This window comes from Oryctolagus cuniculus, chromosome 7 (assembly GCF_964237555.1).
Source record: "Oryctolagus cuniculus chromosome 7, mOryCun1.1, whole genome shotgun sequence".
Lineage (NCBI taxonomy): Eukaryota > Metazoa > Chordata > Mammalia > Lagomorpha > Leporidae > Oryctolagus > Oryctolagus cuniculus.
This window is the reverse complement of record NC_091438.1, coordinates 41,901,539-41,926,274: the sequence shown is the minus strand read 5'-3', so window position 1 is coordinate 41,926,274 and position 24,736 is coordinate 41,901,539. Positions and strand designations below refer to the sequence as shown.

The 24,736-nt window shown below is 62.0% G+C and overlaps 1 protein-coding gene across 1 annotated transcript; it reads left to right on the top strand.

Annotated features, from left to right (window-relative positions):
• Positions 1–3,705: 3,705 nt before the first annotated feature.
• On the top strand, positions 3,706–24,271 carry PEAR1 (platelet endothelial aggregation receptor 1). The gene is made up of 24 exons (XM_051858526.2): positions 3,706–3,844; positions 10,186–10,280; positions 11,691–11,863; positions 13,615–13,719; positions 15,023–15,123; positions 15,365–15,457; positions 15,644–15,887; positions 16,516–16,636; positions 16,850–16,986; positions 17,079–17,291; positions 17,597–17,771; positions 17,865–17,985; positions 18,687–18,850; positions 18,948–19,050; positions 19,181–19,327; positions 19,527–19,652; positions 20,914–21,042; positions 21,162–21,290; positions 21,448–21,660; positions 21,860–21,948; positions 22,056–22,191; positions 22,380–22,448; positions 22,521–22,769; positions 23,204–24,271. The coding sequence occupies exons 3-24, from the start codon at positions 11,763–11,765 to the stop codon at positions 23,353–23,355; spliced, it is 3,117 nt and encodes a 1,038-aa protein (XP_051714486.1). The 5' UTR covers positions 3,706–3,844; positions 10,186–10,280; positions 11,691–11,762; the 3' UTR covers positions 23,356–24,271.
• Positions 24,272–24,736: the final 465 nt, after the last annotated feature.

Below are 24,736 nucleotides of genomic sequence, written 5' to 3'. Positions count from 1 at the left end.
CACCACCGCCACTTACAACAGCTCGCCAGCAGCCTAAGTGGCCCCCTGTGTCCACCCCTGCTTCTTCTTCCTCTGCCTGTTCTCAACACCACATTCTTTTTTTTTTTAAATTAAGATTTATTTATTTGAAAGTTACAGAGAGAGAGAGAGAGAATCTTCCATCCACTGGTTCACTCCCCAAATGGCTACAACCCAGGCAGAAGCCAGGAGCTTCCTCCGGGTCTCCCATGTCGGTGCAGGGGCTCAGGCACTTGGGCCATCCTCTGCTGCTTTCCCAGGCGCATTAGCAGGGAAATGGATCAGAAGTAGAGCAGCCGGGACTTGGACTGGAGCCCATATGGGATGCCGGCACTGCAGGCAGTGGTTTTACCTACTTCGCCACATTCTCTGAAAACCCGAGTTGGAGTGCATGCCTCCTCTGCTCCAAAACCCCCCATGGTTCCCCACCTCATGCGAGCAGCCCCTCCACCCTCTCCCCTTCCCACAGCCGAACAGGCCCTGTGGGATATGACCCCTGCTGCAGCTGTCTTACACCCCCACCCACACGGTTTTTTGGGCTGAACCCTGCTGTGGCCTCAGGGCCTTTGTACTTGTGGTATTTGTTGTTCCGCCTGCCTGGAATGCTCTCCATCCAGAAATCTGCTTGGCTCCCTCCTTCACCTAGAGGTTACCTTTCCAAAAACCCACACCCCCAGCACCCCCTAATCCCTCTCCTGTACTATTTTTCTGGCCTGGTTTTCCTTTTCATCACTTTACTGATTTCGTCCCTTTATCATCCCTTCACCACCACCACCACCACCAGAATGTAAGCTTCATTTATTTTTTTCTTTCCATATTTAGACAGGAAGTCTGGTCTATTTCGTTCACAGTTGTAGCCCCAAGTGCCTGCGTGTAGCTCTTTATTGAAAGAACAAACGCGTATTTGACTCTCGCCGATTAGTGTGTGGGCTCTTTGAGGACAAGGGGTTTTTATCACCGAAGTACGTTACTACACATGAACGTCGGAACGGAGGGGCTGGGCATCTGTGGGCGTTCCTTTAATAAAAGCGGTGGCTGTCAGATCTCGGCCATTTGCTCTGAGTCCCGGGCGCAGCGCTGGAGGGACAGAGGGATGAGCGAGCACGTGGGACGCCTTCCCGCGACGCCCATCCTCCGCGCGGCAGAGCGGGGGCCACGGAGCCACCGAGAGAGGCCCAGCGCGGCAGCGAGGCGCACTCGTGTTTACTGAGCACCTGCTTCGTGCCAGTCCCCGCAGCACAAAGATGCTTTCCACCCACGGGAGGGAAGTAGGTTTAAACAGGACTGAGATGGGGTGGGGAGCGGGGACGAGGCCTGCGAAGGCGTCCGATGAGCTGAGTACCGGAGGGAAGAGGGCCCGACCTCCGGCCTCTCTGGGCCTCGGTGTTCCCATCCGCCTCCTCCAAGGTGCTGATCCATGACTCTAAAGGCCCTTCTGGCCTCTGACAGGCTGCAACTCTATGGTCTTTGGCCGCCGGCCCTCGAGCTGCGCTCTGGTTTCTGCTGCCCCCTGCTGGACAGTCTTGAAGGCACGGAAGTCAACCTTGGACCTTGCTGTCTTCGCTTGCTCAGACACAGCCGCCCTTCCAGTCTCGTGCCCTGTACGCACGCGCGCGCACCCCACCCCAGCCCTCCAAGCACCAACTAAACACTGTGTGTCTCTCAGATCGCGGTGCTTATTAGTACCCATAGTAAGCAAAGGACTCGAGACTGGAATACAGAGTTCCTAACTGCTATCCAAAGACTAGTACACGAATGTGAACAGGAGCTTTAATCACAATGCTCCCCGGGGTGCAGAAGCCCCAGGGCCCATCGGGTAGCTTGAAGATAAGGCTCAGCCTCCCTACGGTGGGACACCGCTCACGAAAAAGAGCCTGGAGCCACGGATGAGCTTTGTGTGAGTGCAAGAAGCCAGGCGTAAGTGAGCACGCGCAGTATCCTTCCATTTATGTGGGAATTCTAGAACAAACGAATCTCCGGTGAGCTGGGCATGAGAATGGAGTTCGGGGCATTGTCTGCAGAGCGGAACAGGCAGACTTTGGGCGCTGGCGCTGTGGTGCAGCCGGTTAAGCAGCCACTTGTCCTGCTGACATCCCATTTGAGCACCAGGTCAAGTCCCAGCTGCTCCACTTCCGATCCAGCTCTCTGCTATGGCCTGGGAAAGCAGCAGAAGATGGCTCAAGTCCTTGGGCCCCTGCACCCATGTGGGAGACCCAGATAGAGTTTGGAGCTCCTGGCTTCAGTCTGCACCACAGCCGACCATTGTAGCATGTGAGGAGTGAACCAGCAGATGGGAGATCCCTCCCTCTCTGTCACTTTGCCTTTTAAAAATCTTGGAAATATTAAACTTCGAGAGGAAATGGACATTAAAATGTTTTCATTGGGATTTTTATTGGTGGTTATGCAGATAAACACTTTTGTCAGACTGTACCAGACATGCTAAGTAGCTAAGCAGGCACAAAAGGATAAATGCTGAACAGTTCCACTTATTTGAGTTACCTAGAACAGTGAAATTCACAGAGACGCAGAGTAGAGTGGTTCCCAGGGGGAGGGGCCGGAAGGAGTGGGGAGTTACTGTTGGGTGAGTCGAGTTTCAGCTGGGACTGTGAGAAAGTTCTGGGAAGGATTGGGCTGACGGCTGCACGCGTGGCATGTGTTGAATGCCCCTGAGCTGTGCACTCAAAATGCCAAAAATGATACCCTTGTGTTATGTGGATTTCGCTAAGAAAAAGAAAAATCCAAGAAAACGAAAATGCATCAAATTGTTCACTTTAAGTGGGTCCGTTTGAACAGCTGTGTGTCAATGACACCGCAGTAAAAAGTGTCCCGGGAGAGATGAGCGCGCGGCTCTGCGGGGGCTCCTGCCGCTGTGTCCGCTGCACCGGTTCTGGGGCGCCTGCCCTGCAACCCACGGACCACGGCCGTCTGCTCCAAGCGTGCGCCTGCCGGGCGCTCAGCCCTCGGGACGTCGGCTTCCTCACAGGCGCCAGCGTGCGCCCGGGGATGCCACGAGCCTGGAGCTGAGGACGACGTGAGTCAACTCGCCGGAAGGGCTAAAGGGGCGAAAGCGAAAGCTGGCCGCTATCACACTGATAGGGAAAGGCGCCCGGGGCGCTCTGCGGGCGGGCGGGGGTGGCCGCTGGCCGCAAGGTGGCGCCCGCCGGACTCGCTCGGCGCCCGAGCCGCCGCGGACGGAGGCACCCGGCGCGGAGCCCGCAGGGGCGGGCAGAGGCGGACACCGCTTCCCGGGGTCACACCCGGCCGGCGGGAGCGAGCAGGAGGCCGCTCCCAGACTAGGATGCGGCCGTCGGCCCCAGGGTGCGTCCTTGATAAGATGTCGAGCGCACTAGAGGGTGTCCGACGTGTACCCTCCCCACAGCCCCACTTCACGGATAGGAAAGCTGAGGCCCAGAGGTTCAATGACCCAGACCGCACAGGGCGCGGGCAGCCGCGGGGGAACGCGGCCAGGGCCCCTGCCCTTCCCTTCCCCTCCTCACCGGCTCTGCTCGCGTCCCGCCCCGCGCCCGCACTCTGGGGTCCCACCCCCAGCACAGTTTTCCCTCCCGGGAGCTCTGGATCTCCCCTCCCCCGCTCCCGGTTTCCTTGTCAAAACTTCCTGCCTTGGCCAGGGCCCGAGTTCCCACCCCCTTCCTGCCCCCCCGCCCCTCCGCGCCCCTCCCCGTCCTGCGATCCGCGTCCTTCGGCCTCTGCGCTGCGGCTCTCGCAGTCGGGCTGGGGCTCCGCGCGGGGGCCCTCGCTGTAGTCCTCGGCCCCTCTAGGCCGGCGGTCCCCACCCCAAGCCTGCGGATTCAAGGGGCCCGGACAGGTGAGTGTCCCCTCCACGGCCCCGCCGCGGGTCGGGCAGGTCCTCTCCCAGGCTGTAGTCCAGAGAGGGGCCCAAGGGGTGACCTGGGGGAGGAGTTCCCTCCTGGTGACACCTGGTGGCCTGGAAGCGACTTTGGGAGCCTAGGGTAGCCTCTGACTGCCTGCCCCTTCTCAGGGCTGCTGAGAGGAGGGGACAGTGGGTCCTCTCCTTGCTTGGGGGCAGGGCAGTGCCAAGAGCACCCACTTTGGCCGGGAGGCTGCTGGGCACCCACCTGGCCTCTGCCACTCTCTGCTGTGGGGCCCTGGTGGCATCCTATTTCTAAAAGCAGGGTACCCAAGAGGCCCCGGGGAGGCCAGGAGGGGCGGCAGCCTGTCTCCTGCCTCATGCAGCGTGCTGCACGGTGGTGCGGGCCAGGAGGTTGGCTCAAGGTCTCTGGCATCTGAGAGTTCAGAAAGCTCCCTGGGCAATGACCAGAGGCAGCACCAACAGCCAGGCCCCGGCCGGGGGGCCCAGTAACCCAGGTTTCCTCCACCCCCAGGGCTGTCCCTTGCTCCCTGCCCCGGACGCCTGCCTCTACCAGTGGATTCTTGCCCCCCTGTTGGGGCCATTTAGGAGTGGCCTCTCCCGGGGCTGGGCTGTGGCCTCAGTCCCCAGGGACAGGAACAACTTGTGCTGGCCCGAGGTTCCCAGGCTCGGCCAGACCTTGAGCTCCAGCCGGGATCGGGCCAGGAGTCAGTTCTGGGCCTGGGGTTGGGGTGAAGGGTGTGGGACCTGTGTGTGGGCGTAGGGAGCAGGGCTTGGGGGACAGTGCCCCTGCCTGCTGCACCTCTCCCACCTCCAGGGCCTCTCCAGTCTGCTGTCATATTCCCTGCTTGCTGGTGGGAGCTGAGCTGGCCAGGCCTGCCTCTCTGCTTCCTCTCTTCGCTGGGAGGCAGTGCCAAACACTGGCATCTTTCTCCAGCCCCCCACCCCTCCCCCCCACCAGCATTCCCTATCAGGCTCTCCCAGAAGGGGAAGCTTACTCCCCAGGCAGTCCCATGCACCAGTGGGAAACCTGGAGAGAGATAGGGGTCCTGGGCCGCCTCTGCCTCCTCTTCCCCCTGCCGCAGCCAGGCAGGGCCTCTACTGTGCTCCGGGCTGCTGGGGCTCACGAGGCTCCTGGCCCCTGACCTACTGGGAGAAGCCAGCAGGAAGGGGGAGAGAAGGCAGGGGAGGAGAGAAAGAGATGGATACAGAAACAGACTGGCAGGGGCACACAGACATTGAAACAAGATGACCCGGGGCGGGGGTGAGGAGGTGGGACGGCAGAGTAGAGACCTCGAGGGAGAAGGCAAGGCAGGTGAGAGAGAGGGAGGGGGAGAGAGGGAGGGGGAGAGGGCGAGTCAGAAACCAAGGAGGAGAGAGCAGAGGGGCAGCCAGGCTGCGGTGCTGGACAGATCTGGTCCCAGCCGCTGCCCTGCCAGAGGCCGGCTCTGTGGCCTGAGACAAATCCTGGATCCTCCTTCCCCGGCCCTTTGTTCACCCAGACCACGGGAGGCACAATGCTCTGACTTGGTGGCACTGCGGAGAGAACGGCCAGCCAGGAGCCAGCCTCCCGCGCAGCTGTCACGAGGGTGCCCACGTGTTCACAGCACCCACCGTGGCAAGGTGCAGGGCCCGAGAAGCAGCACCAGGCTCACTCGGGCTCCTGCTGAGGGGTGGGGTGAGGGGCAGCCGCTCAGGTGAGGAGGGGGCGTGTGGAGTGGGCAGTGAGGGGAAGTGTTGTCCCCAGACTGGGCAGCCCCGGCTGAGGGCACCTTGCATCTCCCTGCATGCATCCCAGAGGAGTTTGGCGGCCAGCTCTGCAGCTGCCGTGGCGTTGTTCAGCTGGGGAGTTCACCCTCCATGACGTGTCCTGTGTCTGGAGAGTCTGGGGCTGGGAGTGAGCTGGGGAGGGGCCGCCGGCTCTGAGCATCCCTGCCCCCCCCCCCCCGCAGAGTGCAGTTGAGGCCTGATGGAGCCAGGGAAGGTTTTGGAGTGGATCAGTGCAGCCAGGGCTCACGAAGGCTGCAGGGGCTCCCAGGCTGCCGAGAGGAAAACAGAGGGGTGCCTGCCCCCATGGAGCCCCGGCCCATGAAGCAGACAGACCTCACGAAAACACAGCTCCTAGGATGGGAGCCGGGAGGAGACATGCAGGCCGACTACCAGGACCTGGGAGAGAGGGAGATGGAGGGGCTGTGGCCTGGCGGGAAACCAGCAGCCCCAAGATGGGGGTGTCCGCCAGACTGCCCAGTCCAGAGCCGGGAACTCCTGGGTTGGCCTGGACTCCGGCTGGGGCTTGGGGAGGTGCCAGGCTTTGGAGGTGTGTCCGTGTCCAGTCTGCACCAGCCAGGCTTCCTTTGGGTGGAGGGGGGCACCTGGCGACTGCTGAGTGCCTGTGTCGAGGCTGGAGCCACTGAGCCAGCCGGCTGTGTGGAAGAGGCCTGGCCAGAGGTGGCGCTGTGGTGAGAGGCAAGTGGGGCAGCAAGCTGCCCGTCCAGTGTGATGCGAGCAGGGAGTTTGGCGAGCCCGAATCTGGACTCCTGGTGGGGCCAGCCCCTGGGTGCCCTTTCCTGTATGGTACGGGGAGCCACAGAGGGTGGTGGAGCCGGGAAATGGCCAGAGCAGAGCTGCACCTCCTGAAGGTAATCTAGGGGTGGCGGTGAACAAGGTGGCCAGAGGGGGAGCTGTTTCCTGGCCACTCACCTCAGGGGTTCCCCCTGCCCCCTGCTTTGTCCTCTACTGCCTCTGGTGGCTCGGTGGTACCTGAGCAAGTCATGCTACCTGAGGCCTTGCCTTGCCTTGCCTCACCTGGGAAATGGGGCTTGCAACCACTTGTACGGCCCACGGTGGTTGGTGGCGAGCAGGAGACTGGCAGTGGCGTCGGCCTTGGGGAGGTGCACGGTGGACGCTGGGTGAATCAGAATCCCTGCTTCCTGATGAGTAAACAGGTCGGAGCGAGGACCCTCCAGCTTCTGTTTCCTGATCCACAGAGAGCACAGGCCGGCCCCTCACCCCTGTCCCCTTCCCGCCCAGCCTCTGGCACACACGCAGGCTTCCTGTTCCTCCATCCGGCAGACATGCCTGGCGTGCCGAGGGCCTGGCGTGGCTGGCTGTAGGAGGGGCTCTGTGCTTGTGTGTGTGAACGTGCACATGTGCGTACTGTGTGGCATGTGGCCCAAGCTGCTGGTGGCGCCCCCTATGGGGATGCCTGGGAAGAGTCTTTAAACCAGGATCTCACTGCAGAGTGGGCAGGGCTAAGGGATCTGGTCTCCAGGGCAAAGATAGGTTGGGAAAGGGCCAGGGGCACAGAGAAATGGCCACACAGACAGGGAACAAGAAAGATGAGCTGTAGGGCAAGCTAGCGGTAGCGCCAAGCTAAGATACACAGCTTGGTAAGTGGATCGTGGCTGGAGTCCAATTTCCACATCCCCCTGGACGGTGGAGGTCCGCGTGCAGTGAACACACTACACAACTGTACGTAGCAGTTTCTGAAACAGAACAGGAAAGAGAAGAAACTGCTGGAGGAAGAGGGGAAAAGGCAGATAGAGAGTTTCTGATGAAGAACAAAAGTCAAAAAGGACAAGGAAGAGAGCGTGGGGCTTGGGCGGTTCTGTGTGTGAATCACGCACATCGAACGAGCAGGCTGTAGCTGGAGGTGGATCGCGTGACATAACGGATCACACGGCTTGTAAGTGACAGAGACACGACTAGAGCTTTTGGACTCCAAGATGGGAAGTGGGGGGGGGGGAGGTGGAGAACAGAGGCGGGGCAGTGGGAGCGGGTTGGTGCTGAGGCTGAGGGCTGGGGCAGCAGAATCCGGGCCTCCTGCCTCGTCAACCGCTGCTGGCTTGAAGATGCACCTGGCCGGCAGCCCATCCTTCGGGGGGATCAGGTTCTCAGGGGAGCACGGCCCCTTCCCACCCCCGCTTCCTCTTTTCTCTGTCAGCATTTTGCTGCTCCTTTCCCATTCCCGGATCATCCTGGGGGTTCTACAGAGAAAAGAGAGACAGTTTTTCCTGGAATGAATACCCAAAAGGCGCGGCAGTGCCAAGGCGAGTGGGAGGGGCCGGGGTGGGTGCAGGAGGAGGAGGGGTGAGGCTGAGAGGTTGTCATGGAGACAGCGAAGATTAATTAAGCTTTTGGCTCAATTACCTCTAAGCACCTTAGTGGTGCTGAACACATTATCTGTCTTCATTCATTTAATCCCCACAACTGTGCTAGGATGGAAGTACAAACTCCACCCCCCTTTTGGAGACAGAGGAGCCCAACTGGGATTCACACTGAGCCTTGAACTCTGGCAGGGTCGGGGCCCAGGGCTCGAGGGCCACCCTCATGACTTGCAGAGGAGCTGGACAGGAGCCGGAGGGAAGTCCCTCCTGCTGTCTCACTTTCATCAGCCCCACTCGTACTCCACGTTCCATCACGGCAGGTCCTCTTATATCCAGTGGGGACTCTGCCCCTACTCCTGGAGGCCCTGGACTCCTTCCTGGCCTCCTGGGGGGTGCCTGGGGCCCCATGCCAGAGTGTGGAGATGAGCAGGGAGGGAGAGCTGGGTTGGGCGCTGTGTAGGCGGGGAGGGCCCCAGGGCAGGGATGCTGGGGCCATCTGCGCCTCGGAGGTGGAGGGGAGAGAGGCAGCAGGCTCGGTCAGGATGCAAAGGCATCTGGGTTCCCACGCCTCTGACGGTTCTTCCCCTGCCCCTGCCCAGCCCCCTCTCAACTCTGCAGCACCATAACTTAGGCTACCACAGAGCCTGTACTCAGGCTTCCCCTCTGGGCTGGGAGTCCCCTGCCAGCCGCCTGGATTTGGACCCCCGTATCCAATATGACTGGCTCTGTGGCCACGGGCAGGTTGCTGACGGCTGCGCCTGCTCCCTCCTGGGCAGTGTGGACGGTGCTCAGTGCTTGGTGCTTGGTGCTTGGTGCTCGGTGCTTGGCTCTCACTACCGCAGAGGGCCAGAGACAACTTGACAAGATGACGCTTGTCAGTGGCCCCGCACCCTGCCTGTCCCAGCGTGGGGAGCGGGCCTGGCCGCGTGCCCCTGTTCCTGCTGTGAGAGAAGGCGTGTGGGTCTCTCAAGCCAGAAACGGGGTTGAGTGTGGGAAGAGGGGGTCTTGGTATGAAAAGGAGGAGGAGCAAGCTGCAGTGGGGAGCTCAGGGGCCCCCCAGTCAGTGTGGGGAAGCCAGGAGTCATCTGACACCCCTTTGAGGCGTGTCATCACAGGGGCCGCTGCTGGGGTGGGTGTGGGCTGGGGGAGCTCGGGCTACAGCCGCAGGTGCCCAGCCTCTGAGACCAGGAGATGAGAAGGGCCAGGCTTCAAGGCCCCCGCTCCCCTGCCCCGGCCCCATCCCCTCTCTCCCTTCCCTGCTGACCACCTACTGGTCTCGCCTGACCCTGCCTTGGCTTCCAGCCCCAGCCTGGCCAGCTGACGCCTCCTCCGCACTCCAGCCCCACCCTGAGGACCTCAGAAAACAATGAAGCCCCCCGCCCCCCAGCTGGCAGGGGCCAGGGATTTGGGGGAGGGGCGCGAGTCCTTCTTCAGGTCCTTCCCAGAGCCCCCCAGGAGAATACCTCCAGGGTGACAGGGACCTGGGCGCCCACTCAGGGCCTAGGGGCAGGGAGTGGTGTGAGAGGGAAGAAGGGCTTGGTCAGGGCTGGGTCAGGAGGCCTCCCTGAGCCTCAAGACCCTCCAGCCATCGGTTTGTCAGCCTCCCCGCGGCCAGGGGCAGGTATGGGACAGAGCCAGGCAGGGGGAAGCCTGGGAACGCGCTGTGTGGCTTAGGAGATGCGGCTCATGCAGCGACAAGGGCCATGGGCCCAGCTGCAGACAGGCTGAGCTGCAAACCGAGGACACGGCTCCCGGGCAGGGGCCAGAAGTCGGGGTGCAGGAAGAGGGGAGCCTGGCCGTGGCCTTGGCTGGCAGGCACACTTGAGGTAGGGTGGGGAGAAAGCTGGGATGGGACAGGGCGAGCTCTGCAGGTGGGCACTGGGCTAGATGAGGGGGCTAGAGCGGGGCAGTGGTGGGAGGGGACTATCTGAGGACGCTGGGACAAGCAACCAGCTGGGAACGGTGATGTGGGGGGTGTGTGTGTGTGGATGTCTTGCACTGGGAGAGACTATGGGGGCAAGGGAGGGCACGCCTGACTGTGGCCTGGCTCCTTGGGGACAGGACTGAGTGCCCCCCACCCAGAGTGGGCACTAGAAAGAAGGCCTCCCGCCTGCTGTGTTCAGGATGGTGGGAGGATGGCACTGCCACTGTCCTGGGTCACAATCCCTGCCGTCCCCGCATCCCCAGCCAGGCCCTCTTTCCTGTTTGCAGGCTCTATGTCCTGAGCGCGGGGACCTCCGGGACACTCTCAGCCTCCCAGGCCCCTGCCAACCCTTGGTGCACCTGAATCCCTCAGGGCCCTGCTGGTGAGTTCTCAGGGGCTGGGGTGGGGGGGAGGTGGAGGCTTGCCCTGGAGAGGGTGACTCGGGCAGGGTGGCCTGGGTGGCCTGGGGGCACCGCAGCTCGGCAGGTCTGAGGCTGCAGGGAGGGGGAGGCAGCTGTGCTCGGGCTGGAGGAAGGGTAGGGGCGCAGCGGGTGAGATGAGGTTAAGCTAGGGAGCCCCTCTCTCACTCCCAGGCCTGCAGGGAAGCGGAGGGGGCTGTGGCGACCCTGGGAGTGCGGGGGTGGGGGGCGGGGTGGGGCCGGGAGCAGGCATTCCAGAGATCCTTATGGGGATAAGGGGCCAGCACGCATGACCTTTCTTCTTGGAGAAATTATAAGCAGATGTCGGCGCCTCAGGGAAGTAGAGAGCGGGAGCCGGGCCGGGTTTCAGGAATGCTGTGGAGCGGCCTGCAGGGCCAGGCCTGCCCACCCACGGGTGGGTGAGGCCAGGGCTGCGGAGACACAGCTGGTGGGCAGAGGAAGGAGGGGGCTTCTCTTTACATCCGCGCCAGGTTGGGCACCTGCTCAGGTGACAGCACCGGAAGTGGGCGGCAAATATCTAGCAACCGGCCCTGGGCGTGGGGAGAAGCCTCCCACGGCCGAGTTCCAGGGACGCCACCTGGGCACCTGGCAGGAGGAAGTCCCTGGAGGAAATCCGTAGCAGTAAACAGAGGCCCCCAGCCACGGCAGGCTACCTTCCATCTCCCGGGGGGTGGTCTCCGGGCAGCGGCCAGTTAGCGCCTGGCTCTTCCTGCCTGCCCACCGCTCCCTTGCGGTGTACTGACTAGATCTAACTGCTCACTGCCCCTCTGACCGCTGGGGAACCGCACCACCTGCACCTCCTGCACCTCTGCCAGCTGTTTCCTGTGGCAATTGCAAGCTTCCCTCGTGGCCTCATTTAGTGTGGCATCCCCACAGAGCAACAAAACTCTTGACAGCATTTCCTCAGGGTGGGTTTGGCTTCTGCTTGCATATATCTAGCGACGGGGAGCTCACCACCTGTAGTGGCTGATGCCATTCCTGAAAATCCCTTTAATGGAGCCCAAGTCGGCTTCCCTCGTAACTTCTGCTCGTTGGTTCTGGTTTCACACCTTGGGCTGGGGGCTGGGTGGAGATAAGAGGCACTGGGTTTGGGCCCCTGGAGGTCATGACCAGGGAACAGGCAAGAGAATGGTGGCGTACGGGGCACTGGTGCCAGAGGTCCCGGAAGGAATGGCTGGGGCAGGGAGCCGAGCAGAGAAGAGGGGGTGGACCTTGAGGTCGCTGCTGAGAGATGAGCGCTGCAGGTATCGGAACACAAAGACGCAGAGGTGTGGGCACTGAGATCCCAGGGGAGCTGGGGCCCTGGGAGCAGCCTTATCCCTTCTGCACCCCCACTGCCTCCATCTGCACAGATGTGGTCCTCCAGGCTGCTGCCTACGGTGTCCCTCACCTGCTCTGCCCCTGGCCCTGTGGCCGCGTGCTGAATGTCACCACCGCTGATTCGCCTCCTTCTCCTGGGCCTGGGCCTGGGGCCAGCCACAACTCTCAGTCCCACTGATCCCAATGTCTGCAGCTTCTGGGAGAGGTGAGGAGGCCCCTTGGTGAGGACACCAAGCCCCAGCCCCCCAGGGTGTCCCTCCCGGGGCTCCCTCCCTGGTTCCTTCTCTGCCTCCCTTCCTGACTCTGTCTCTGACCTCGTCTCCCCCCCACCCCCGTCCTTTTCCCCGTGGGCAGGGTAGGAGCCATTCATTGTGGAGCAAGCGGGGGGGGTGGGGGTGGGGGGTGGGGCTGGCTGCAGGGAGGGAGGTGGAGTACAGGGACAGAACTAGATAACGAACCCCAGGGCAGAATCTCCCAGAAATGCTTCACTCGGGCAGGTGTCGTGGTGCCGTGGGTTAAGATGCCCGCATATCAAGGGAAGTGCCTGGTTCAAAGCCTGACTCCTCCACTTCTAGTCCAGCTTCCTGTTAATCTGCTTGGGAGGCAGCAGATGATGGCTCAAGTGCTTGGGTCCCTGCCACCCTGGCTGTTGCAGGCATTTGGAGAGTAAACTGGTGGATGGATAGAAGATTTCTCTGCCTTTCAAATAAATAAGTATTTTTAAAGATTTATTAATTTGAAAAAGTGACAGAGAGGGAGAGAGAGAGAGAGAGGTCTTCCATCCACTGGTTTACTCCCCAGATAGCCACAATGGGTGGGGTTGGACCAAGCTGAAGCCAGGAGCCAGGAGCTTCTTCTAGGCCTCCCACATGGGTATAGGGGCCCAAGCACTTGGGCCATCTTCCACTGCTTGCCCAGGCCATAGCAGAGAGCTGGATTGCAAGTGGAGCAGCCGGGACTTGTACTGATACCCTTATGGGAAGCTGGTGTTGCAGGTGGTGACTTTACCTGTGGCATAGCATCACAGCACTGGATTCTCAAATGTTTTTAAGAATTGGCCGGCGCCGCGGCTCACTAGGCTAATCCTCCACCTGCGGCGCCAGCACACTGGATTCTAGTCCCGATCGGGGTGCCGGATTCTGTCCCGGTTGCCCCTCTTCCAGGCCAGCTCTCTGCTGTGGCCCGGGAGTGCAGTGGAGGATGGCCCAGGTCCTTGGGCCCTGCACCCACATGGGAGACCAGGAGAAGAACCTGGCTCCTGGCTTCGGATCAGCGCGGTGCGCCGGCCGCAGTGCACCGGCCACAGCGGCCATTGGAGGGTGAACAAACGGTAAAGGAAGACCTTTCTCTCTGTCTCTCTCTCTCACTGTCCACTCTGCCTGTCAAAAAAAAAAAAAAAATTAAACAAAGAGGGGGCCGGTGCCATGGCTCACTTGCACCTGCGTGGGAGACCGGGAGGAAGCACCTGGCTCCTGGCTTCAGATTGGCACAGTTCCAGCTGTAGCGGCCATTTGGGGGGTGAACCAACGGAAGGAAGACCTTTCTCTCTCTCTCTCTCTCTCTCTCACTGTCTGTAACTCTATCAAATAAATAAAATAAAATAAAATAAAACAATAATAATAATAAAAAAAAAAGACCAGCTGTGAGCTTCATCTCCATGGTTGGGCCCGGGAGTCAGTTCTAGTCACCAGGGAGGTGGAGGAGAGAAAAATGGAGAGGGGGCTTGATGGGAGGGGTCCCAGGGAGCTCGAAGTCCTGGGAGGAGCCCTTCAGGCGTGGCGGGGGTGGGAGGGAGCTCCATCCCGGGAGGGAGCTCCACCCCAGGCGTAGGGGAGCGTGCCCGTCTCGTGGGGTGGTGATTACCCCCCACGGCCTGTTCTCAGGCCCCTGCCTCCTGCTGTGCTCGCCACCATCTCGGCCCCCCCTTGGTCCCTGACCCTGTTCCTGTCTTCACAGCTTCACCACTACTATCAAGGAGTCCTACAGCCGACCCTTCAGCCTGCTCCCCTCAGAGCCCTGCGACGAGGCCTCAGAGGGCCCCCACTCCTGCCCCCGGCCCACGTGAGTGCCCCATCCCCTCCCTGGGCACGGGGCAGCCCCAGCTGCTTCCTCAGCCTGGCCCTGGCCCTCTGCACCCTCCTCCTCTGAGAACCTTTCCCGTTGAAACGTCTGGCCTCAGGGTGCTCACTCCTGCAGGGTGTGGTGTGGCTGTGTGTGGTGCGTGTCCGGGATGTGTGTGTGGGGGCTGTGGACACGTGGCTTGTGTGTGTGTTCAGGATGCCTGTGCGCAGTGTTGTATGTTGCATGGGGCATGTTGTATGTGTGTGTGTGATGTATATATGTGGGATGTGTGGTGTATTGTATCTGCGTTGTGTATGTGTGGGATATGTGTGCACATGTGTCATGTGTGTGTGTGCACATGGGGTATGTTGTGTGTGTTGTATGTGTGTGGGGATGTCTGTGCAGGTGTGTCACATGTTGTACGTGTCTTGCACGTGGGTATGTGTCTGCATGTGGTTGTGCACATGTGTGTTGTATGTGGGATGCATGCATGTGTGGTGTGTTGTATGTGTGTACATGTTATGTGGGTGTGCACATGAAATATGTTGTGTGTGTTGTATATGTGTCAGGGATGTATGTGCACACACGTGTGTGATGTATGAGGTATATTGCATGTGTGTGCGTGTTGCATGTGTGGGGATGCATGTGCATGTGTGTTTGTGGGCGTGCCCATGGATGTGTTTGTGTGTGTAGGATATGTCTGTGCACATGTGTGTTGTGTGTGATGTGAGTGTGGGTGTGCATGTGGAGTATGTTGTGTGTGTATGTGTGTGGGATGTGTGTGTGTGTCAAGTGGGTGTATGTATGCACGTGGGGTGTGCATGTGTACTGTATGTGTGTGTGATGTGTATGTGTGAGCATGTCATTGTGCACGTGGGGTATGCTGTGTGTGTGTTGTGTGTGGGGTATGTTATGTGTGTTGTGTGGGGGGATGTGCGTGCATGTGTGTCTTGTGTGGGTGTGCACGTGAGGTATGTTGCATGTGTGTGTGTGCGGGGTTTGTTGTGTGCATTGTATGTGGGGGCATGTGTGGGTATGTGAGTGTGCATGTGTGTTGTGAGTGTGATGCATATGTGTGTGTGCGCGTGGGGTATGTTTTATGTGCGTGCTTGTATGTATGGGGTATGTTGTATGTGGGGGGATGTGGGTGTGTGGGCGTGCACGTGTGATGCATTGTATGTGTGTGCGTGAGGGGTGCTGGGGGGCCAGGCGGGAAGTCATCTGGGCCCCCAGCGGAGTGTGTGCGGAGGGGCAGTCGGGCCTGGGCGTGGAGGACCAAGGGCCGCCTTCCGGGTGTGTCCAGGGTTGTCTACCGGACCGTGTACCGGCAGGCGGTGAGGACGAACCACCGTCAGCGCCTCAAGTGCTGCTGGGGCTACTACGAGAGCAACGGGGCGTGTGTCCGTGAGTCCTGTAGGGGGCCAGGGCCTGGGGTGGGAGAGGCCAGCCCCCTGCTGGGTCCTCCTTGCCCCCACCAGGTGGGGCTACCGGGCTCCTTTGGGTCCCCCTCCCCCTCCCCTTTCCCCCTCCCCTCCCCCCATCCTGGTCAGCACCCCCCTCTCCGTTATCAGTTCTGCTCTGGGGGATGAGTGGGGGCTGGGCTGTGGCAGAAGTGCCTCCTCACTCACACCTGTGTCTGCCCCAGCGGTCTGTGCCCGGGAGTGTGTCCATGGCCGCTGCGTAGCCCCCAATCACTGCCAGTGTGTGCCAGGCTGGCGGGGCGACGACTGCTCCAGTGGTGAGTGACCGGTGACCCCAGGGAGCGACCTCCTTGCCAGGGCACAGGGGCTGAGGACCCCAAGGCAGTGACCCACGGGAGCCCCCCATCCCGGTGTGGCAGAGGGGAGGGGGTTGTGGGGCTGTGGGACAGAGACTGTGCTCAGTAGACCCCTGATGACCGTCTCCCACCCTCCTTGTCCCGCAGCGTGTGCCCCGGGAGTGTGGGGGCCGCAGTGTGACAAACCCTGCAGCTGCGGGAACAGCAGCTCCTGTGACCCCAAGAGCGGAGCGTGCTCTTGCCCCCCTGGCCTGCAGCCCCCGAACTGCCTTCAGTCCTGCCCCTCCGGCCGCTATGGCCCTGCCTGCCAGTTAAGCTGCCAGTGCCACGGGGCGCCCTGTGATCCCCAGACCGGAGCCTGCTTCTGCCCCCCAGAGAGAACTGGGCCCAGGTGCGTAATGGGTGTGTGTGTGTGTGTGTGTGTGTGTGTGTGTGTGTGGACAGCACACCGAGGTCGTGAGGTTACAGGCATGGGCTATGCAGGGATGCAGGCCGTGTCCCCGCCGAGGCATGCACGCGACGCCCTGATCCCAGCTCCACACTCCCTTGCGGATCGCACCGACCCTCTATGAGCTTGTCGAGCTGGAGGGCTTGCTGCAAGGTGACGGGAGCGTGTGTGTGAAAGCCGCTTGTCAGGTGAGGGTGCAGGGAGAGCTGGGGAGGGAGTCGCAGGAGGAAGACGGTGCACGCTTCCTGGGGCAGCTCCCAGAGGGGACAGCCCGGGCAAGGCTGAGGAGGTGGAGCCGGGGCTGCCTGAGAAACCTACACGGCCCGCGGCTCTCCCCAGCCTGCTGGTGCTGGAGCATCCCTGCCGTTCCCAGGCCTTGGCAGGGCCTGTGCGGTCTCCTTGGCAGTCTGCCTTGTGCGGTCGCCAGCAGACAGGGCAGGTGTCGGTGCCCGGGGCCTGAGCTCAGGCTGTCATCCCAGGGAGAGCAATGTGCAGGTGGCCAGCCCTTGGAGGCTGGGGGGAGGCGGGAACTGCTTGCTCACACACTGACCTCAGCCCCTCTATTCTGCAGCTGTGATGTGCCCTGTCTCTGGGGCACTGATGGCTACTTATGCCCCAAGACCTCTCCCTGCCACAATGAGGGCATCTACCAGGCTCAGGAGCGCACCTGCAGCTGCCCACCTGGCTGGATGGTATGGAGGGGCAGTGGGTGGGAGTCCGGGGAGAAGCCTGGGGGTCCTTAGTGCAAGACAGGGCTCTGGGGAGGGGAGGAGGGACGAGGCATGGGTGCAGTGGACCCTGGAGAGGGAGGTTGGGGGGCTAGGTGGGGCCGGGCCTCAAGCAGTCCTGTGGCCATGGGCTGGGGGCTGGACCCCTGGGGCTCTGTCCACCTCTCCCTTCTGCAGGGTGCCATCTGCTCCCTGCCCTGCCCAGAGGGTTTCCATGGCCGCAACTGCTCCCAGGAATGTCACTGCCACAATGGCGGCCTCTGTGACCCCTTCAGTGGGCAGTGCCGCTGTGCTCCGGGTTACACCGGGGACCGGTGAGTGGCGGTGGTGGCGCCGGCGGGAGCGGCAGGGGCCCAGCCGGGAGGAGGGAGGATGCACTCGGACTCACTCAACCAAGCGCACCCAGGTGCCGCGAGGAATGCCCGGTGGGCCGCTTCGGGCAGGACTGCGCCGAGACGTGCGACTGCGCGCCCGGAGCCCGCTGCTTCCCGCCCAATGGCGGGTGTCTGTGCGAGCACGGCTTCACCGGGGACCGCTGCGACGAGCGCCTCTGCCCCGACGGCCTCTACGGCATCAACTGCCAGACGTCCTGCACCTGCCACCCGGAGCACAGTGTCAGGTGTGCCGCGGGACCCGGCGCCAAGGGGTCAGGAGGCCAGGGGCCGAAATCTTGGTGGTGGTGGTGGCCGTCGGGGCGGAGAAGCCACCGGAGTACTCAAGGGCGGCACGGGTGTTACAGAAGGGGGAAAGGGAGGAGCTTCGGGAACGGGGAGGGGTCTGGGTTCCCGTACTTGTACTTACCTGGCTCCGAGCTCCCTGGCAGGCTCCTTGCTGCACTGCCCGGCTCACCCGGCACGGAGGGGCCAGGGAGGCCGGCCTGCGCGCCCCGGCTCAGTCCGCTCAGCGCCGCGCCTCGTCCCACAGCTGTCACCCGATGAACGGGGAGTGCTCGTGCCTGCCGGGCTGGGCGGGCCTGCACTGCAACGAGAGCTGCCCGCGGGACACGTACGGACCTGGCTGTCAGGAACACTGTCTCTGCCTGCACGGCGGCGTCTGCCTGGCCGACAGCGGCCTCTGCCGGTGCGCACCCGGCTACACGGTGAGGAGCGCCCCGCTGCCGGGGATCGGGGCTGGGGCGGCGACGCGGGAGGCCGGGCCGCCCCTTCTCACCGGTGCGCCCTCCCGCCTCCAGGGCCCTCACTGCGCTAGCCTCTGCCCCCCTGACACTTACGGGGTCAACTGCTCGGCACACTGCTCATGCGAGAATGCCATCGCCTGCTCGCCCATCGACGGCACGTGTGCCTGCAAGGAAGGTAGTGGGCCGCGGGCTCCGGGCGGGGCCGCGGGTGGGGGTCGGCCAAGGGCAGGGGAGAGGCTGAAGGATGAGGGAGGAGCTTACTGGGCAGCAGCTGGGAGGTGGGAAGCTGTCCAGGCTGTTTCCTTCCTGGAATATCCATTTTGCTTCGCTCCAACCACAAAGATCCTACTGGTCCTTAAAGGCCCAGCCGGAATGGGCCTCAGTGGTGGCTATGCCGCACCGCCAGCCCTACAGAAACAGGCAATGGCAGCTCCAGGAAGGGCCTCCCAGCCCTGCCAGGGGCTCCACACAGGCAACCTTGAGACTGAATCCTGATAGAGTTGTGCTTTGTAGCTAACATTGTGGCTCTGTAGTTAACAGCCCTCAAGTCTCCAGTCCCCTCTACTCCCTGTTGTCTTACACATAAACACTGTGCTCACTGAGTTACCTGATGGGAGGACCCTTTTCCCATTCGGGTTTGCTGCCAACCCAGCTCAGTTCACAGAAGAGGCAGCCAAGGCCCGGGATGGGTGGTGGTGTCGCCGTGAGTCATCTGGCCTTCTGCTCAGCGTCCAATAGAGAGTTTAGATGCCTGTCTTGGATGGTGCCATCAGCACCCCAGCTCCTAGCATAGAGCCGGGCAGAGCCAACACCCAGTGCGAGCTTGCTCAGCAGGGGAACTGGGTCCCGTGCCTACCTACAAGGCTCCTCCTCCAGGTTGGCAGCCTGGTAACTGCTCTGTGCCCTGCCCGCCTGGAACCTGGGGCTTTGGTTGCAATGCCAGATGCCAGTGTGCCCATGAGGGAGTCTGTAGCCCCCAAACTGGAGCCTGCACCTGCACCCCTGGGTGGCATGGAGCCCACTGCCAGCTGCCCTGCCCGGTAAGTGCTTATAGGCTGTTTGCCTTGGCCAGGGGTGGGGGGGAGGGTACCGCAGCCCTGGCCCACTGATCCTCCCCTCCTCCACTCCCTCTCCAAGAAGGGGCAGTTCGGCAAAGCTTGTGCCAGTCACTGTGACTGTGACCATTCTGATGGCTGCGACCCTGTTCATGGACACTGCCTGTGCCAGGCTGGCTGGATGGGTGAGCATTCTGGGGGTCCAGGCCCCAGGCCCTTGCTGGGGGCTGCATCCCACAGGAAATGTGTCAGTAAAGGCCGCCATGGCCAAGGACAGGGCCCAGGCCAGGCTCACTCTCCCGCCCTCTCCTGCAGGCACTCGCTGCCACCTGCCCTGCCCCGAGGGCTTCTGGGGAGCCAACTGCAGCAACCCCTGCACCTGCAAGAATGGGGGCACCTGCATCCCCGAGAACGGCAACTGTGTGTGTGCACCTGGCTTCCGAGGCCCCTCCTGCCAGAAACGTGAGCCTCCTTCCCATCCCCGGCCCCACCTGCCTGGACGGGGTGCAGTGCCGTGGCACGTGCCAGAAGCCCCCACTCTATCCCTCCTGGTCTCCTCCCGACTCCAGTCTTCAGGCTGGGCGGGGAGGGCAGACCATGGGGGCCAAGGGCTGGTTGAGGGCTGGCCTCTGCCACTCATCCCTTGTACCCTCCCCACCAGCCTGTCAGCCAGGCCGCTACGGCAAGCGCTGTGTGCCCTGCAAGTGCAGTAACCACTCCTCCTGCCACCCCTCGGACGGGACCTGCTATTGCCTGGCTGGCTGGACGGGCTCGGACTGCTCCCAGCGTACGTGGTGGCTTGTGTGTCTGAGCGTGTGAGCCTGCTGGGGGGTGGGGGTGGGGGGGAGGGGCTGGCGACAGAAGGCCTGTTTTCCTGCCCCGGCTTTGGAAGTCTCCAGACCCACGCCACCCCCGTCCTGCTCGATGGAGCCCCTTCTCTCAGTGCATCCTTGGGTGGCGTCACCTGCATGCTGGGTCGTGTGCCAGGTGCTGGCAGAGCAGCAGAGGGCGGGCCAGGAACCCACCATCCACCGCTTTATGGGTGTGGGGGAGGTCACGAGCTCGGTGTGCATGTGTTGTTCTATTTTTTTTCTTTTGCATATTTCAGTTTATTCTTATTTATGTATACATGGCTTCTTTCTCACATAAATATCTGAAGATGAGCATGGCAAAGATTAGTCTGAAAAAACAAACAAACAAACCTGAGTTAAGTACATTTTCCAAAGAGAAGGGGAGAGGCTGTTACCAGGACGGAAGCTGTTTTCCCAACAGCCAGGGCAAAGAGGGCAGAGAGCCCAGCGGAGGGTTTTCCATAGACGCAGACACCGCTAACGACGCCTGCTGAGCGGTTTGCTAGGGACAGGCCCTCGGCCTAGTGGTGAAGACACTGCTAGGTACGCCCACATCCCGTAGGGCTTCCGGTCCTAACTCTGGCTCCAGAGTCTAGCTTCCTGTTAATGTGCACCCCTGGGAGGCAGCAGGTGCTGCCTCTAGTACTTGGGGTACCTGTCACTGACATGGGAGACCTGGATTCTGTTCCCTGCTCCTGGCTTTGGTCTGCTCCCCTCAACCCCCGAGGCCTCTAGGCCATTGTGGACATTTGGGTAGTGAACCAGTGGGTGGGAACTCTCTCTGTCTCTCAAGTAAAAATATATATAAAGAAATTACTTGCTAATGTCAGACACACAAAAATAATACCTCAAATAGAACAGGTGTTTAGTTCTCTTTTATGTAAAAAAAAAGAAAGAAAGAAAAGAAAAAGTCTAGCGTTAAGGAGTTCAGGGTGCTTTGGAAGGCTTTGGTTGTCTGGCACGGGCTGTGTGCTTTTGAAATGGCTGTCAGAAGGCCAAGTGCAGATGCTGAGGAGGCAGATGGTCACGCAGGTCTGCAGAGTGGGAGCGACGGACTGGGGGGAAGCGTGAATCAGCGGTGGGCCCTCCCCGGCTCGGGGAGACAGAGGCTACACCGAAGACTTTACTGATGCTGGGGCTGAGGGTTTGGCCAGGAGGGGTGGCTCTGCCCGGCCACACAGGCCCTTGTCTCCTTAGCATGTCCTCCAGGACACTGGGGAGCCAACTGTGCCCAGCCCTGCCAGTGTCACCATGGTGGCACCTGCCACCCCCAGGATGGGAGCTGTGTGTGCCCTCCAGGCTGGACTGGACCCCACTGCTTAGAAGGTACCAACATATGGGGGCGCCATGCCCTGGTCCCTGACTTAGCCCTGTGCCAAAGAGCAGAGACGATGGTTTTCCAGCCCCTTTGATCGCTACCTGCTTCCCTGGCCCTCTGTCTCCAGGCTGCCCTCCGGGGATATTCGGTGCCAACTGCTCCCAGCCATGCCAATGTGGCCCTGGAGAGAAGTGCCACCCAGAGACCGGGGCCTGTGTGTGTCCCCCTGGGCACAGCGGTGCACCCTGCAGGATAGGTGAGTGCGTAGTGCCTCCCGTGGTCCCCCAGGGAATTAGGACCATGCCCCCTCCAGCCATGCCTGTCTCCCTTCTGGGCCCGTCTCCCATGTCTGCACCCTGGGCTCACCAGTAGAGCCAAGGTGCCATCCCGAGTGACCACCTCTCCTCACACAGGAAGCCAGGAGCCCTTCACCGTGATGCCCACCTCTCCGGTGGCCTATAACTCGCTGGGCGCTGTGGTGGGCATTGCCGTGCTGGGCTCCCTCGTGGTGATCCTGATAGCACTGTTCATTGGCTACCGCCACTGGCAGAAGGGCAAGGAGCACCAGCACCTGGCAGTGGCCTACACCAGTGGGCGACTAGATGGCTCCGAGTACGTCATGCCAGGTGAGCCGGTGTGGGTGCACACGGGGCACAAATGGGTGGCCAGTGTGTGGGCACAGGTGCAGACCCCAGGGGGAGATGGCAGCTGGTGGGGGAGGGGGAGGTCAGGGAGACCAGGTCAGTGAGCTCCTGAGACAGAATAAAAAGTTTCGGGGCCCCCTGGTCTGCCTGAACTCACCTTGTCCCTGTTCCTGTCCTACAGATGTTCCTCCGAGCTACAGTCACTACTACTCAAACCCCAGCTACCACACCCTGTCACAGTGCTCGCCCAACCCCCCGCCCCCTAACAAGGTTGGTCCTGGGGGTTGGGGTGGATGCTCTGTGGGGGGATGGGCGTGCACCTACACTCTGGAAAGCACATCCTTGTGTCCTCTTCCCGCGGCACCGGCCCCTGGCAGGTTCCGGGCAGTCAGCTCTTTGCCAGCCTCCAGGCCCCTGAGCGGCCAGGCGGGGCCCACGGGCATGAGAACCATGCCACCCTGCCTGCCGACTGGAAGCATCGCCGGGAGCCCCTTCCTGGGTCTCTGGACAGGGGTAGGTGCCTGCAGGCCTGGCCCCCAGTGAGGGCGGGGGTGTGCAGCCCAGCATCCTGCTCCTTCGCAGTGTGTGTGTGTGTGGGGGGGGGGGGGTGGCGGGGCCGTGGGCAGCTCCAGGAGAGGCGGCAGCCTGGGGGGAGGCCTGGGGGCTCAGCCGTGAGCGACATGCCGCCCCTTCCTCTGCAGGGAGCAGCCGCCTGGACCGGAGCTACAGCTACAGCAACAGTAACGGCCCTGGCCCACACTATAATAAAGGTGCTGGCCTGGGCGCGACGGGCCGGGGAGCCAGGGTGTCCGCCAGGCCTGACTTTTTCTTTGTGTCCTTAGGGCTCCTCTCTGAAGAGGGGCTGGGGGCCAGCGTGGCTTCCCTGAGCAGTGAGAACCCATATGCCACCATCCGGGACCTGCCCAGCCTGCCAGGGGGTCTCCGGGAGAGCAGCTATGTGGAGATGAAAGGCCCTCCCTCGGGGTCTCCCCCCAGGCAGCCTGTTCAGCTGCGCGACAGCCAGAGGCGGCGGCCCCGCCAGCCAGAGAGAGACAGCAGCACCTACGAGCAGCCCAGCCCTCTGCTCCACGGTGAGCCCCGCGCTGCGCGCTGGGGCACGGGCTGAAGGGGCCTGGGACAAGAGGGGAGGAGGAGGAGGCGGGATGTGGCGGCCTGAGCAAGCCGCAGCGATGACGGCGGGGAGCCACGTTGCCCCTCAGAGCCTGTCCAGGTTTGCAGAAGCCACTGGGGTACCTGCTCGCGGGGCTGAGCACTCGATGGTGGGTGCTGCTGCTGAGTGGCACGACTGGTACCCAGGAGGGCGGGGAACAAGGCGGGTGGCAGCATCCTGTGTCCTGTGAGATCGAGACAGGGAGGAGCCGGGAGGCCCTGCCCAGAGCTGCCCAGACAGCTGGTGGGATCCAGGCCCCATCCGCTCCTCTGTGGACAGAAGGGTCTGAGGAGGGGAGGAGAGTGGGGGAGGGGGAGAGTCACCTCTCCATTGTCCTGTCCCCTCTGTCTCCAGACCGAGACTCCGTGGGCTCCCAGCCCCCGCTGCCTCCAGGCCTGCCCCCCGGCCACTACGACTCACCCAAGAACAGCCACATCCCCGGCCACTACGACCTGCCACCAGTCCGGCACCCCCCGTCGCCCCCATTTCGGCACCAGGACCGTTGAGGAGCCACGAGGGTGCAGCCAAGGCCAGCACAGCTGCCCCTTGCTGCTGGGGATGGGGCCTGATGCACCCTGCCAGGTGCAGGGAGTGGGCCGCAGACTGTGAACATGAACTTGCTGAATGGAGAATGTGCGCGGGGAGAGGGAGCCTGGCTCCCACGTCCCTGCAGGGGAGACACGGGTCAGCAGGAGAGCTGGTCCCCCTGTCCTCACCCCATGGCTCCCCAAGGCCCCCAGGGCCCTGTGGACAGAAACTGGCGGGTTTTGAGTGTTGCTGGGTAACTGATTTTAGGTGGGTTTTTAAGTGTGTGCACATATGCTGGGCCGTGTGTGCACGCGTGCTTTCAGAGGGGCACCGGGCACAGGGCCTGTCCTCGGACACTCCCCCTTGGGTCGGGAGGTGGCCGCCAGCTGGAGTCCCTGCATCCTCTCCGTCACCTCTCCACCACAGGGCTCAGCTGCAAGGTGGCTCGGTTCCTCCCTGCCTGAAACCCTCCGAGGGCCCCCTTGGCTCTTGGGCAAAGGCCAGCATTTTCGGAGGTCTCCGAGGCCCTGCTGGCCTGGCCCGTCTGTCCAGCCTCACCCTGAGGTGTGTTTTCTGTCACTCCTCTCCAGTCCCGCTGGCCTCCAGGTCCTCCCCCAGGGACTTGGACGTCTGCAGTGCGCCCCCCTCTCCCACTCACCTGTTACCGCCTGCGCCTCCTCCTCCCAGGGCAACAGCGCACCCTGCAGGCCGCTTATGTGACGGCACCCATGGCAGCTGCCTGCCTTTCGGGGAACAGCCACCTCCCTCTGCAGTATTTTTTTATGTGACTGTTTGCCTAGTCTTCTCCACGAGTCCTGAAGGCAGGACTCTGTTTATACTCCATACTGGTTCTCCTTGGCACACAGTAGGCACTCAATAAATGTTCCCCAAAAGGCTGAGTGGCTGATGAATTGCCCAGGAGCACTGGTGGGTGCTAAGACTGGCACACGTGTACTCAGAGTGTTTAGACGGCTCAGAGGCAGGAGGACACCAGGGCAGGGGTGGGATCCAGCAGGGTTCGAGGTTGGAGGCGGGAAGGCTGGCAGCAGAGAGCACGGCACAGCCTATGCGGTCTAGACTGGGCTTCAGATGCCGACTTCGAATCCCAGATTTGCAAAAAGCCAGAGCCCTCATGAACCCAGCCATGGATTCAGGCCCCCCAGACTCCCAGGAGGCAGAAGGATGGGGCGGGGGACAGAAACCAACGGGGTGGGACTCTGGGCCCTGGCCATCAGGCGCTGTCTCCTCACAACACAGGGGGTGGCCCTGAGAGCGGACCTGCCCGCACCTGGGCTTGCCCCAGCGTCCCCCTACTTGCCAGGGTTCCTACCACTCCCGCCGCTCCGCCCCAGGTCCCAG